The sequence below is a fragment of the Rhinatrema bivittatum genome, chromosome 9 (genome assembly GCF_901001135.1).
Source record: "Rhinatrema bivittatum chromosome 9, aRhiBiv1.1, whole genome shotgun sequence".
NCBI lineage: Eukaryota > Metazoa > Chordata > Amphibia > Gymnophiona > Rhinatrematidae > Rhinatrema > Rhinatrema bivittatum.
The window spans coordinates 199,861,317-199,875,517 of NC_042623.1; the positions used below are offsets into that span (position 1 = coordinate 199,861,317).

The 14,201-nt window shown below is 45.7% G+C and overlaps 1 protein-coding gene across 5 annotated transcripts in view; it reads left to right on the forward strand.

The window, feature by feature from the left end:
- PLS1 (plastin 1) overlaps positions 1–14,201 on the forward strand; it is a 164,627-nt gene that overhangs the window by 51,042 nt on the left and 99,384 nt on the right. For all 5 annotated transcript variants that reach the window (XM_029617061.1, XM_029617059.1, XM_029617060.1 and 2 more), the window contains exons 3-4: positions 8,964–9,127; positions 11,409–11,538. In XM_029617061.1, the coding sequence (XP_029472921.1) occupies positions 8,964–9,127; positions 11,409–11,538 (294 nt within the window). The remainder of the gene's footprint in view (positions 1–8,963; positions 9,128–11,408; positions 11,539–14,201) is intronic.

Sequence of the window (14,201 nt, forward strand, 5' to 3'; positions counted from 1 at the left end):
TTTTTAAAGGGTTGAAACTCCATAGGCAATGGCATAATAAAGGAGGGGGGGGGGGGGGCAAGGAGGGCAGTCCACCCCGGGTGACAGATAGGAGAGTGTCATCGGGAGGCCCCCCCCACCCACTGGCAGAATTCTATGCCAACGGCCAAAAAGCAGAGAACCCCTAGGCCAAAAGGAAGAAACTGCTGGCAGAGACCAGGATCATCTCTGGGGTGTGGGCGGGGGGGATGTGGAGCACTGTTCCTTCTGATCTTTTTATCCCCTCGTGTAGGAAGATTGGTGGGGCCATGGTGAAGCTCATCCCACCAAGACCTGAAGAAAACAAGAGACCCCCCCCCCCCCACCCCCGTGTTTCTCTTCCTGCCCATGCAGCCCCGGAAGAAAAACATTGCCCTTGTGCAAAAGAACAGCAGCAAGATCCCATCTTGCGGCCACCTAAGAAGAGGAGGCCCGGTAGCAGGGGCGCTGTAGATCCCATCTCGCATCTTCCTTAGAAGATCAGAGCCACCGTGACCCACAAAGAGGAGGCCCAGAGGCTGAGGCCCTGTAGAGAGTGAGTGTGTGTGTGTGTGTGTTTGTGTTGAGAGAGAGTGTGTAGGAGAGAGCCTGTATGTTGAGAGAGACTGAGAGACAGCATGTGAAAGTGAGAGTGGTGTGTTGGCGAGCAGCTTGTGTGAGAGAGAGAGGCAGCATGTGAGAATGGAAGACTGAGTGTGTGTTTGAGGGAGGAAGGGAAGAAGACAGGTGGAGAGAGAATAAACAGAAAGAAAAAACAGGAATTGGGAAAAGACCAAGAAAGGAAATGTGAAAAAAAGCCTGGTACCAACAAATTAGAAAAATAAGATTGGACAGCAAAAGTAAAAAAACTTTTTTGAAATTTTAGTGAATAACATATGTTATCTTTGGGAGTGAGCATTACATATTCACATTTTGTTCTTTCAGGCTTTCCATTTTATTTTTGTCTGTATGTCTCAGTTTCTAATTTATAGTCCTTTAGGTAAGGATCTGTCTGTGTTCTGCGCCTGTAACTGAGCTGCAGCATTTCTGCTGGCACGTACTTTTTCTGTAGGGCTTTGTAGCAGTATGGCTTGCTCTGTCAATCCCAGGAGGTGGTTAACAGAGCAAGTTCTAGGGCATGGTATAATATTTGCATTGCTGCCATGTCATAGATAAGGCTGCTGCTGTTTGAGTCCTGAGATAATGCTGGTATGGTATGGCAAGGTTCTAGGCGTGTTTTTTTTTTTTTTTTTATTTTGCAAGGGTTTGTGTACTCAAAGTGTTTGGCAATGAAGGGTTTGCAGTCAGGGGCGGATTGGCCTATCGGGGGATCGGGCATCCCCCCGGTGGGCCGGTCGCTCTAGTCACGTGGTCTGCCGAGCGCGGCCGTGACAGAGCTGCGCTCGGCAGACCACGTGGTATCTCCTGGGCCGGTCTGGGCGGCGAATCCCCGGGCCGGTCATTATCGGGAATCCACCGCTGTTTGCAGTTATTGAGATGTGTGTGTGTGTGTGGAAGAGGAAGGGAACTGAGTGAACATGCATGTCTGTGTGTGTGTATGTTTATGAGACTGAGCATGTATGCATGAGAGTGAATATGCAAGTGTGTTAATGTGTGTGTGTATATGTGAGAGAGTTTGTGTGCATGCTGTTACCAATGCTTCCTCTAAAGCCTGGCTTACTGTGAGCATAAAATTGACAGACATTTGGCATCAAAGAAGGTAGTGCTCACAGGTTAATGAAACCAAACATTTTTGCTCCTAAGCAAACGTTTTTTGCAGACAGCGACCTAATCCTTAGAGAGAACATTGATGTGGAGGAGTGGTAAACTGTGGCGATCGAGGCATTGTACATTAGCATGGGAAACTGATAGCTAGTCATTGCAAGAGGTAGGGAGATATGATAAGGTGCTATCATCCTCTAATGTGGCTTCAGCATTTTATCGGTGTTTGCAGAAAACACTTGTTGAGAGTTGCCAAGGGATAGAAAAAGTGTGGAGGAAGAAGTACTTACAGGGCTATCCAGATAGAACCTGCACAGTGGGCTATTGTTTTGTAGCAAGTCATTTTGCTTTTGTGTGTCCACATCTCTAGCTCAGACATTGAATTTTATTGCTCATAGGGCATGTATCCACTGCTTACAAATCTCTAAACGCAATACTTAGGAAGATAATAAATGCTGATGTTGCACACAGAGAGAGAGACACACAGTCTCACATATATTTCTGTAACAACAGAAAGGATATTTTGGAGGAGTGATGTGGAAAAGAATTAAGGAAATACCTAATATCTAATCGCTTACACTTCAGATTATTTGGAAATAATTGCAGTTAAAAATATTTCTGCCTGTAATAAGAAATTGAGAGCTATTTCACCATCTTTGGCCTTAAAACTCATCCTTAATGTTAGAAATAACATAATCAGTAGAATATAGTATGCTTGATGTACAAATAAGAAGCTGCTGCAGACAAAAAAAATATGACAGAGTGAGAGGAAATCTGGAAACTTGTAGGTGCTTTAATTGCAACTTTTTTGTTGCATCATTAGATAAACTATGCTGTACAATATGGTAGTAGCACCCTCCCAGACAAGTTAAAAACCATGTTCACGAAATGGAAATAGTACATAAAAATTCTTGTGAATTTCAATTAAAAAAATGTATGTACACAAAAACAGTTGAAAGGATTCACTTTATCCAATGCATATGGATTAGTGATGATGTGTGGGGATTTTAAGCAGCTCATATAGGGTTTAATGCCAAATTTTTTTATTTGAAAACAATAAAGCTGGGGACCTCTACTGCTGTGAGAAATAGCTTGGGCTCAATGTGGTAGACAGGACTTTAAATGAGAGCCTCGTCTGGACGTTATCGTCTTTTTTTTTTTTTTTTTCAATATGCTTTTTTTTGACAGAATTTTAGTGTGTGCTATTGAAGCTGGCGAGGCATCTCCTGTACCTTCACTACCATTTTTGGGAACCCCTTGTGCTTCTCGGCCGTTCTTTCATCCATGATATGACAGAGTCCAAACTCCAGACACACCGATGTCTAACCAGATGAGAACTCGGTGTAGCCTGACTTTGGCCCATTTGATGGCTCGGTGGCAGTGCTGCACACTATTATGTGAAGGGCATGGCTGTTTACAAGGTCAGGTCTTCTGCTTCGCAGACTGGCTGGATCCAGAGACGCTGTGGAGGTGGCATTCACCACCACTGGTTTCGGGGAGTCCCAGTCATTGTGCAGTGGCGCCACCTAGCGGCTGGAGCCAGAACCCATGATGGTGGGGTTCTGGAAGGAGCTCGGGCATATGGCTCCCAGCCAAGGAATGTCGCTACGATGACCGGACTAAAGTTAAGTTGGGAGGTGATATAAAATAGGCAAACCCAACTGAAGCCAGCAATGAAAAGTATAGCAGAGTTGTTTACTTGTAATAGGTGTTCTCGGAGGACAGCAGGATGGAAGTCCTCACACATGGGTGGCATCTGATGGAACACGGCTTGGAAAACCTATGTCAAAGTTTCTAGAACTTTGACTGAGCCTCACTGAGCCTTCCCAAGCATGTATTGTATTATGTATCCACACGGGTCTCTTTAGTCTAATAATTTAGCTAGCTATGAAGTGGAGACCAACTCCATGGGGAGATGGGCGGGTCTTGTGAGGACTGCCATCCTGCTGTCTTCTGAGAACACCTGTTATAGGTAAGCAACTCACCCATGGGTGAATCCCTAGCTATAGGCGGCCCCCAACAAAAAAGGGGATAACGAAAACAACAACAACAACATTTTTGTTATAAAATGCGCTGCAAACTTTTGCTAAGTGGAACAATAGAGAGGGAGCTTTCTGTTATAGGGTCCAATTCCAGGGTACCCCCCAGGAGGAAGATCCGATTCGCTACCCACTGGTCCAGGGAACATTCATGGGGTCTGAAAGACAGACTCAGTCTGTCCGCCACCCCGCTCTCCAGACCAGCCAGATAGGTGGCCCTGAACACTATCCCCATGAGAGCATGCCCAGACCCAAAGCTGGACGGCTTTGTGACATAGGAGGTAGAATCCTGTACCTCCCTGCTTGTTTATGTATGATGGCTCAGTACGATTTTGTTGTACAGCTGATCCCTGAAAGCCCACAGTGTGTATCAAATCTCTTGGAGCTCAAGGAAATGTATTTAATACTGACATTTCTGGGCAGACCTGGAGTCCTGAGTGCAAAGTCCATCTACATGAGCTCCCCAGCCCAGGTTGGATGCATCCATGGTTAGGACAATTTGCACTGGAGGAATTTGGAAGGGAACCCTTCCCACCAAATTAGAATTGTCCCACCACCAGTGCAGAGAGTCCCATAATAATGGAGTGACTTGGATGCAATCCCAATGATCCTGAGTGCAAGGTCCACTGAGCTCCTCGCATAAATAGACGTGCCATGAGGACAACATGAATGGTTGTAGCCATGCAACCTAACAGCCTCAACATGGGCCTAGCTGATGTCTGCTGGCTCTTGGATCTCTGCCATAATGGCCTTCAGGGTGACCACTACTGCAGGAGGAAGGCTCTAGCCTGATTCATGTCTAGCAGAGCTCCAACAAATTCCAATAGAGGTGATGGGCAGAGGTGAGACTTTGGTTAATTGATGACGAACCCTAGTAACTCCAACACCTGGTGGTCACGGGCACAGACTCCTCGGCTTCTGCCTGAGAGGTGCTGTTTATCAGCCAATCATCCAGATAGGGAAACAAATGCACCCCCAGCCTGTGTAAATGCATTGCTACCACCACTAAGCATTTTGTAAAGGCACGTGGGGGAGAAGCAAACCCAAATACCAGAATGCGATACTGAAGGTGCAGGTTTCCTACCACGTATCTGAGATACTTCCAGTGACTGGGGAAGATCTCGATGTGTGTAGGCATCCTTTAGATCGAGAGAGCATAGAAGTCTCCCTTTTGCAGAAAGAGGGGTCAAGGTACCCAGTGCAATCATCATTAACTTTTCTCTTTTGAGAAACTTACTCAAGGCCCTTAGGTCTAGGATGGGATGGAATCCCCTGTTTTTTTTTTTGGAATCAGGAAGCAAATGGAGTAAAATCTCCACCTTCTCTACCATGGTGAAATAGGTTTGACTGCTCTGGCTGTTAAGAGAGAGGAGAGCTCTGAATCAGAAAACCCTGACCACCAGACTCCATGGAAAAAGATGGAAGGGACCACGCAGGGACATGTAGAGGAGGAGGAATAGTCTAGTGGTTAGAGCAGTGGGCTATGAACCAGAAGACCAGGGTTTGAGTCCCCCTGTCACTCCTTGTGACCTTGGGCAAGTCACTTTACTCTCCATTGCCTCAGGTACAAAACTTAGATTGTAAGCCCTCTGGGGATAGAGAAATACCTACAGTACCTGAATGCAAACCAATGTGATATCTCAGATCAAATGTCAGTATATAAATAAATAAATAATGCATGCATGGGCATGCTCAGTGAGGCTCAGTCAAAGTTCTAGAAACTTTGACATAAGTTTTCCTTGCCAGGTTACATCATAAAAGGTTTTTATAGTTTAACTAGATTAGTTACTAATCTAGAGTTCAGGAATATGACTCAATGGCAGTAAGATGAAAAACAATAAGGGATCAGTATTAAGATTTACCTGGCTAAACTTAGGTAGATTTGCCCAGAAAAAAACCTATTTAAAAATGTCTCCATTAACTAGTTAAATCTATGGTGAAATCGCAATTCACACAAACTTAGCCATATTAAAAAAGGGGATAGGTGAGATATTCTTATGGCCAGTAGTTTAAGCAGGCCTTTGTCACCTTTCTTGGTTGATTCAGGACCTAACAGTTGGCAGTAGATGTGATTTTTTTTTTTTTTTTTTTTTGCTATTTGTGTCACCATTTTTTGTTTGTTTTTTTTGTTTGCAATATGCATGTTTCATTCACCACCATGCTGTATGAAATTCTTTTAAATAGATACTCATTTTAACCAAATATGAGGCTTAATCTACTCTGTTAAATTTTGAGCAGATAAGTTTAGACATTCAACTGCACATCTGGCTTATATGCAGCTGAATATCCAGATATTCATCTAGTTACGGTGCTCACTCAGCAGGTTTTTGAATATCAATGGCTAAACTAATTTTTTTTTAACTGTTTATTTAACAAAGCACACTATTACCATCAAACAGAATCAAATCCCGTAGACACATCACCAATAGTCATTTCTTACTTGGTGATGAAGAACAACCAAGTACAAATACAAACTGTAAACCCCCATCAGCTTGAGGAGGATGAGATATCAGATCACCACCTCCAATAGAGGTACCAAATGTCCTTATAGCTATCCATTTGTCCTTGAAAGCAATTGCGATTTTTCAAGATCGGTGATCTCTGCCATTTTCTGCTCTCAACAGGAAAAAGAAGGTGCCTCCTTCCACATACGTGCAATAGTTAGACATGCTGCGGGCATTAGACAGCTTCCTATGTCTCTGCATATAAGATCTATTAGGCCATATACCCAGCAAACAAAGACAGGGATCCAAAGGGAGACCATGACCACACATAGCCAAGATATTATCCATTACTCGAACCCAAAAGGACTGTGTGCTCACATTCTCACCACATGTGTAAATATGTCTCCTTTGCCCACAGCCTCTCCAATGTAAAGTGCTAGCAGCACTGAACTTAGCAAAAAATACACAAGTTCTATATAAATGTTGTAACAATTGAAACATAACGTTTTAGCTTTTCAAATGCAATACATCTTGAGGCATTCCATATGGACTTCCAAACTTTAGCATCCAGAGCCAAATTTAGGTCTTCGTTTCTCTGATCAATTAGCCCTCGATTTATGGAAGTTCCTACAATATCTGCTCTGACAATAATATCTAACACAGAAATAAATGTCACCCACCCTCCCATCACAGCATAGAACAGGCTCAGTTTCCCCCAGCTAGGCTCAATTACATGAAGTTACATAATGGCCCGTCGCATCTGTAAATACAGGGATCTGGTATGAGCAGAAATCTGAAATTCAGTTCTAAGTTGTGTAAATGACTTAACCAGCCCATCCTCAAGAAACTGACCTAAAAGCATAAGCCTGAGGCCTGCCAGATAGCTATATCCGGAGAGAAAGTGCAAGGAGTCAGGCCAGGATTTTTAACAATGGAGGTCATAAGTGAAATCACCTTTTGTGTAGCTGTTTTCTGCATATTGCTCTCCAAACCCCCAAAGTATACGCTATGAACAGACTCCTTCCCTGGGCACCGCGGCTCGCCATGGACATGAAGGGTAATTGCAACAGCGAAACTAAACTGCATCCCAAGACTGAGGAGAATCCACCCCAAGCCACACCCTTCAGCTTGCCAACCAGCACACCCAATAATAAAGCTGAAAATCTGGCAATCCCACTCCTCCCATGGTTTTATTTTTAGTTAGGCCATATAATTCAGTCGGGGAGGGTGACCCACCACACACAGAAAACCGGTAATATATTTTGTAAGAGTTTGAAAAATCACCCCGAGAACGTCACAAGGAAGATGTGCAAATGGGTACAACAATCGAGGCAGGACAGACATTTTTATCAGATTCACCCTAACCAGCAAGGAAAGGGGAAGAGATGACCAACTTTTGAGATCACATCTGATTTTCCCCAGTATAGGCATATAATTATCTTTTTATAACTCCCTGGTCTCCCTTGATATCCAGATACCCAAGTATTTAATGCTGCTAGTTGCTGGCTTAAAGTTATTTATGGCTCTGGGAAGTGTCCTAAGGCTAAACTAATTTTAAAGGACCAGTCTGGTGATTCAGTAGTGATGCTATATACTACCACATATAAGTAGTGGGATCAATACCCAGCTCAGGTCTTCTGCTTCCTGGGATGTCCAGGCCTCAAGACACCGCAGTGGAGGAGTTCACAGCCCCCTGAGGGAAAAGGAGGTCCTAGTCCTTGCACAACAGTGACACCTAGTGGCTGAATTTAGAGCCTGTGATTGCAGGATTTGGGAAGAAACCCTGGTGTGTGGCCCCTGCAGTGACTGAGTTCACTAAGTTGGGAGTTCACTAACAGGCCAATACAGTACAGTGCGCTCCGGTGGAGCGCACTGTACTGTATTGGCGGGTTAACAGTGCGCTCCGGTGGAGCGCACTGTTAACCCGCGATTGGATGCGCGTTTTCAACACGCTAGCTTTACCCCTTATTCAGTAAGAGGTAATAACGCGTCAAACACGCGTCCAACCCCCCCGAACCTAATAGCACCCGCAACATGCCAATGCATGTTGATGGCACTATCACGATTCAGAAAGAAAATGTGCAGCCAAGCCACACATTTTACTTTCAGAAATTAGCGCCTACCCAAAGGTAGGCGTTAATTTCTCTGTGCACCCTCCGACTTAATATCATGGCGATATTAAATCGGAGGTCCCGAAAGTAAATAAATAGATTTGAAATCAGCTTGCGGGTTGAAAACCAGACGCTCAATTTTGCTGGCGTCCGGTTTCCGAACCCGTGGCTGTCAGTGGGTTTGAGAACCGACGCCGGCAAAATTGAGTGTTGGCTGTCAAACCCGCTGACAGCCGCCGCTCCTGTCCAAAAGGAGGCGCTAGGGACACGCTAGTGTCCCTAGCGCCTCTTTTTGCCGCGGGCCCTCATTTGAATACAGAATCGCATGCATAGGAGAGTGGCCTGTGCGCGCGCCAGGAGAGTGGGCGTTCGCCCGCTCTCCCGCGACTTTTACTTTATCGGCCCATGAGTTGGGAGGGAATATAAAATAGGGGAATAATTTGTCAGTAGTGGTAAATGGAGACCGTAGCCCAACAGGGGTTGGCTTCAAATGAGCTGAAGGTCCAAAGGACCTGAGCCAAAAAAAAAGATTAAAAACAACTAAAATGTAACCTATCTTCTTATGGTTGTCATGATATCTGGATAGGATAACCGCCAATCAAAGGTTATGAAGCTTCAAACTTTTGTATTTTTATTTTTTACATCTGCAGACATTGACAACAGCGGCTATGTGAGTGACTATGAGCTTCATGATCTTTTTAAGGAGGCGAACATTCCCTTGCCTGGCTACAAAGTCAGAGAAATTGTGGAAAAATTTCTAACAGTTGCTGACAGCAACAAGGATGGAAAGATAAACTTTGAAGAATTTGTGTCGGTAAGTAAAACTGTGCTGCCAAAATCCGTCTTTTATGTGAAAACTTGTTTCTTTTGCGTAGGACATGTGCGAGGCTTTGCTGTATTTTTAAATCACAGGGCCCAGTTCTTCAGTTAAAAATAAAATTGCAGAATGGAAGGGGTACGTGTGTGGGCGTGGCTGATATTTATTCTTTGCAAGACAGCGGCAAAAAAAAAAGATTCTGTGCAGCCACGGCAGCTTGGGCTGGTGGACACGGTCCTTAACACTTCCTGCAGCCAAGTTAATACAGAAAAGAAAGCAGGGTAAACCTTTACCCCCTCTCCACTTAATGGCTCCCTCTCCCCCCCCCTCAGACCGGCTGTCTCTCCACCTCCCATACCGGGCCTCTCCCCTCCCTCTCATACCTTCCCTGGTCCCCCTTGCAGGGGGGAGGGGGGTTGGGCAGCCCATCTGCCACCTCTGTCCTCAGAAGAAGGGACACAAAAATACAGATGGTTTCTTCTTGCTCAGGCGTTTGATTGTCAAACAAGTTATGAGAAAACTAGAACTCACTTGAACTTTGGCAGTCTAATATCAAAACCTAGTATCATAACTATTAACTGTTTATTTAGCCTACATTAGGCACCGTATCTTTTACTTATGTTACTAACCCCATATATACTAATCCAAGTTATATCGACCTGTTCATTGTAAGACATTTACCTGTCAATGTTATTGTTTAGAATGTAAACCGAATTGATCAGTAATTCTGTTATTGGAAAGTCGGTATATAAAAATGCTAAATAAATAAATAGAAAATTAAAAAAAGGGAAAACTGTGTAGGAAACCCGCCCTGGAAATTTATAATTTACTTTTCTGCCTGGTATCGCACTAGAAGAGTGTCCCATGGCTGAAAGGGATTCATGCGGCATTAGTTTGGGATTTTTTTTTTTTGTAATGTTATATTGGGCTTTTGTTCATTTCCAGCGTTTTAAGTCAGCGCGCACAACTCTTGGAAACAAAGTGTCAAGGACAATACGGATCGGTAATCCGGGTTTAGGAAATTAATTTCCTGTAAGAACCACGCTGGGTCAGACCAAGGTCCATCGGGCCCAGCATCCTGTCTCCGACAGTGGCCAATCCAGGCAGAAGCCATAAAGTAGATCTAAATCCTGTTACACTTACTCCCAGCGATAGCAGTAGCTTCACGTAGACTCCCTGGCTAACAATGTTTTCCTGAACGTTTCCTCCAGGAACTTGTCCAGACCTCTTATAAACCCCTCTGTTAGTCGCCTTGACCACATCCTCTGTGCTAGTTAGCACATTCCTGAATGATCTGGAAAAGCGGAACAGAGACTGAGGCCACCAAATCTGCAGATGACACAAAATTGTTTTTGAGTCGTTTACAAACAGTGGATTATGAGGAACTGCAGAAGGACCTTGTAAGGTCGGGTGACCGGGCATCTAAATGGCAGGTGCAATTTAATGTGGAAAAGTAAAGCACATAAAGGGGGGAAAAAAAAAAATCCTTACTATAGGTACGCGATGCTGGATGCTGTTATGGGTCCCCACACAGGAAAAGGAGTCCTTGTGGATAATGCTTTTACATCTTCGGCTCGGCATGCAGTGGTCAAAAAGGTAAAAAATAGGAATGTTCGGGATTATTTAGAAAGGAAGAGAGAACAAAGCTGAGAACATCATAATGCCTGTGTCCAGATGCACGGCGCGACTGCACCTTGTGTGTGTGTGCAGGTTTGGTCACCCCATTCAAAAAGTCAAGGCAGACAGAGAAAAGGTACACACAAATGATAGAGGGGATGGAAAAGCTCCCCAATGGAGAGGGGATATGATTCGGGTTTGTGAAATCATGAGTGGGGTGGAGCAGGTAAATGGGAACGATTATTTACCCTCTCAGACAACACTAGGAGCAGGGGGCGTTCCGTGAAACTAGCAACGGGCAGATTTAAAATAAATCATAGAAAGTATTTTTTCACTCCATCCACGATCAAGTTATGGAATTCTGTTGCCAAAGGACATGATCGGGGCCACTCAAAGAAGGACTGGACAAAGTTGCTGAAGGGAAAAGTTCAAATAGTTATTAGCCAAGTGGATTTGGGAAAGTCAGCGCTTATTATCCCTGGGAGTGACATAGATAAACTCTTTTGGCTCTGCTGGGTGGGTACTGGCTTTTTGAGACGGGACGCTGGACTCGATGGACCTTGGTCTGACCACCCTGTGGCACTTCTTATATCCTTAGGGTCATCGGTAGTAACTTATTTTACAGCCATTAACAACAGTTCCTTCTTTGTATTGTGAAAAGGTAATACAAGAGTTGAAGAGTAAGGAAATCAGCAAATCATTCAGGAAATCAATAAACAGAAAAGAGGGAATCACTGCGATCGGAGGGGTATCGGCAATATCCAGCGAGGGCACGCAGCACTCTTATTCAGGTAAAAAGGATGCTCTGTCGACTTTCATTTTTCCTGAACTGTTAATTTATCTGTGTATAGACCATCTACCTTATAAATGGCCTGTGACCGACGGCCCGCAAATGCGCAGTAGAGCGCAGCTCTACTGCGCATGTGCGGGCAAGGACGTCGGTCAGAAAAAAATGGCGGTGGGGCCGCAGGAGCGGGAGGAGAAGCAGCGGCGCCGCGCGCGCGCGGTGCCGCTGCTTCTCCTCCCCAGATCTGCCGGCAGATCTCGGGGGGGGGGGGGTGTCATTCCCGCGCCCCCCCCCCCCGAGATCTGCCGGCAGGAGTGGGAGGAGAAGCAGCGGCGCCGCGCGCGCACGGTGCCGCTACTTCTCCTCCCCAGATCTGCCGGCAGATCTCGGGAGGAGTTAATGGAGCCGGGTGAGGGTTGCGGGAAGTCGCGCTTACGGCGCCGGGAGGGACTGAGTGGGAGGGAGGGAAAGGGGGACTGAGTGAGTGGGAGTGAGGGAGAGGGGGGACTGAGTGAGAGGAGAGGGAGGGTGGAGAGGAGTGGGTGGGGGAGGGGGGTGGTGAAGAGTGAGGGGAGAGAGAATGAGGGGGAGGTGAGAGACAGAGGGATGTAGCCCGTTTTAACGGGCTTTACGGCTTGTTTTACTATATGTTTATGAACTCTAAAAACGTCTCTTTTTATATTGTTAAAAACAAGGGTTAAAATACACTCATTTTTTCTTCCATGCTATTCTCGCTCTTTCCTCCCTGGGGCACTGAAGGCCAAGGAGAGATACGAGTCAGCAACCAAGCTGGATCTGGAAATCAGAAACACTGCTCTCATTCTAGTGCTGCGCTGAGCAAATAACTTAAGACAGCAGGATCGCATACAATATCTCGGTGAGGTTAGAGTAAGGCCTACAGAGACCTTCTGTCCTGGCTTAAGTAATCCAGCTAATTCCTTTATTCCCACGTCTAGAGACCATAGCTTGGTCTAGAAGTAGGGGTTTGCACCGTCCCACTTTGTTACCTCACTCTCTACGAGGCTGCGGCAGCGGTGGGTTCCTGTCTGCTCATGAGCAAGTGGCACCTGGGATCCGTGTGGGATCTTTGATTTGAATTTAATGTGAGGGCCTGTCTGTTGGTTCCCCTATTCCTCGTTGGCTGGGGCTCGCACTTCTGGCTGAAAAGGGTTCTGCTGGACTCCCTAGTCCAGCTCTGTGTGGGATGCACCTCTTCCCTGGGAAAGGCTAGGAAGAGAGAAAGCCATTTGTTCCGGTTCACCGGTAGTGTAGACTTTTTGAAGAATGTTGTGACATTTGTTTTGGGAGGACCTTTTTTTTCAGCCCATCCTTCCTGCCCAGGAGTGTGAAAAAGAAGGGATTTGTGTGTGTATATGTATGTGTGTGTGTGTGTGGGGGGGGGGGGGGGGGGGAAAGGAGGGTTCCTGGCAATGCTAGGTTTTGGGACTTTCACCCTGAACGATCCTGTGTATCGTCCAAGAGGAGACATGGGAGTTTTTGAGAAGGACATCTGGAGAGAGGAGACTCTATAGACCCCTCACAGGTCTGGTGCATCCCCATCTCAATAGATAAAAAGTATAATGCAAGAAAATTGGATATAATGGTAAAAGACAACAACAATATATGCAATACAGTTCCAAACTCTAGTGTCAGAGCTCTCCTGGAACAAGGAGACGCAGTTTGCAGTCTTCTGGCAGGGCCTGTTGGATCAGATCAAAAATGAATTGGCAGGATGAAACACCACCACAAGACTGGATGAATATCTTTGGGTAGATGTTCAAATACTAAGTTGGATAACTCATATTTATGCAACTACGTGGATGCCGCTGAATATTCAGCTATACCACTGAGCTGGATGAGTCACTTATCCAGCTAAATAGTTAGCCATATAGTCAGTGGGTGGGCAGTGGGCATAACTGGGTGGTGCTAGCTATCCTGCTAAGTTAGCCGGATAAGTTTCGATATTGAGCCTTGTCCTATTAAGTTACCTGGATAAGTTAGACTTGGCCCTTAGCAGGTCTAGGTTTAGACAGATAAAACTTATCCAGCTAAGCAGTGATTTATCTAGGGATATTCAGCTGCATAGCTGTCTAGCTGAATATCCCATCTAAGTTAGCCGGATAAGTCTGTCTGGCTAACTTAGCTGGGGTGATGAGTTGATGCAGCCTCGTAGGCAAACTTACGAGACCTACGCTAACAGCTGGTGAACATGCCCTGACGTGGGGCAGACTAGAACTATACAAGCCGTCTTCCCTGCAGTTTGAGCCCTTGGATTCTGGTGGCCGGCAGGACTTAGGTGGGTTCCTAGGGCGGTAGAGAGAGCAAGGGCAGACCGGGGTCAGCACAGGTAGCAAGCTGGAGGTACCGGGGACAGGCCAGGATTGGGGCAGGTGGGGAGCAGCTGTCAACAGGCACGAGGCAAGAGGTCAGTAACAGGAGATCAGGCCAAGGATGGACGAAGACACACAAGAGATGCTGGACGAGGCAGGTTGGGCAAGGCAAGGCTGGATGATATAGGAATGCAGGAATAAATAGGAGAAATCAAGATCGCAGGATAAACTGGAATGCAGGAGCAACTCACACACTGCTCAGTGCAGGAGACCCATTGCTGAGGCAAGGAACTATGGGGTTTGGAAAACTTAAATGGGCCAGGTGTGTGACATCATC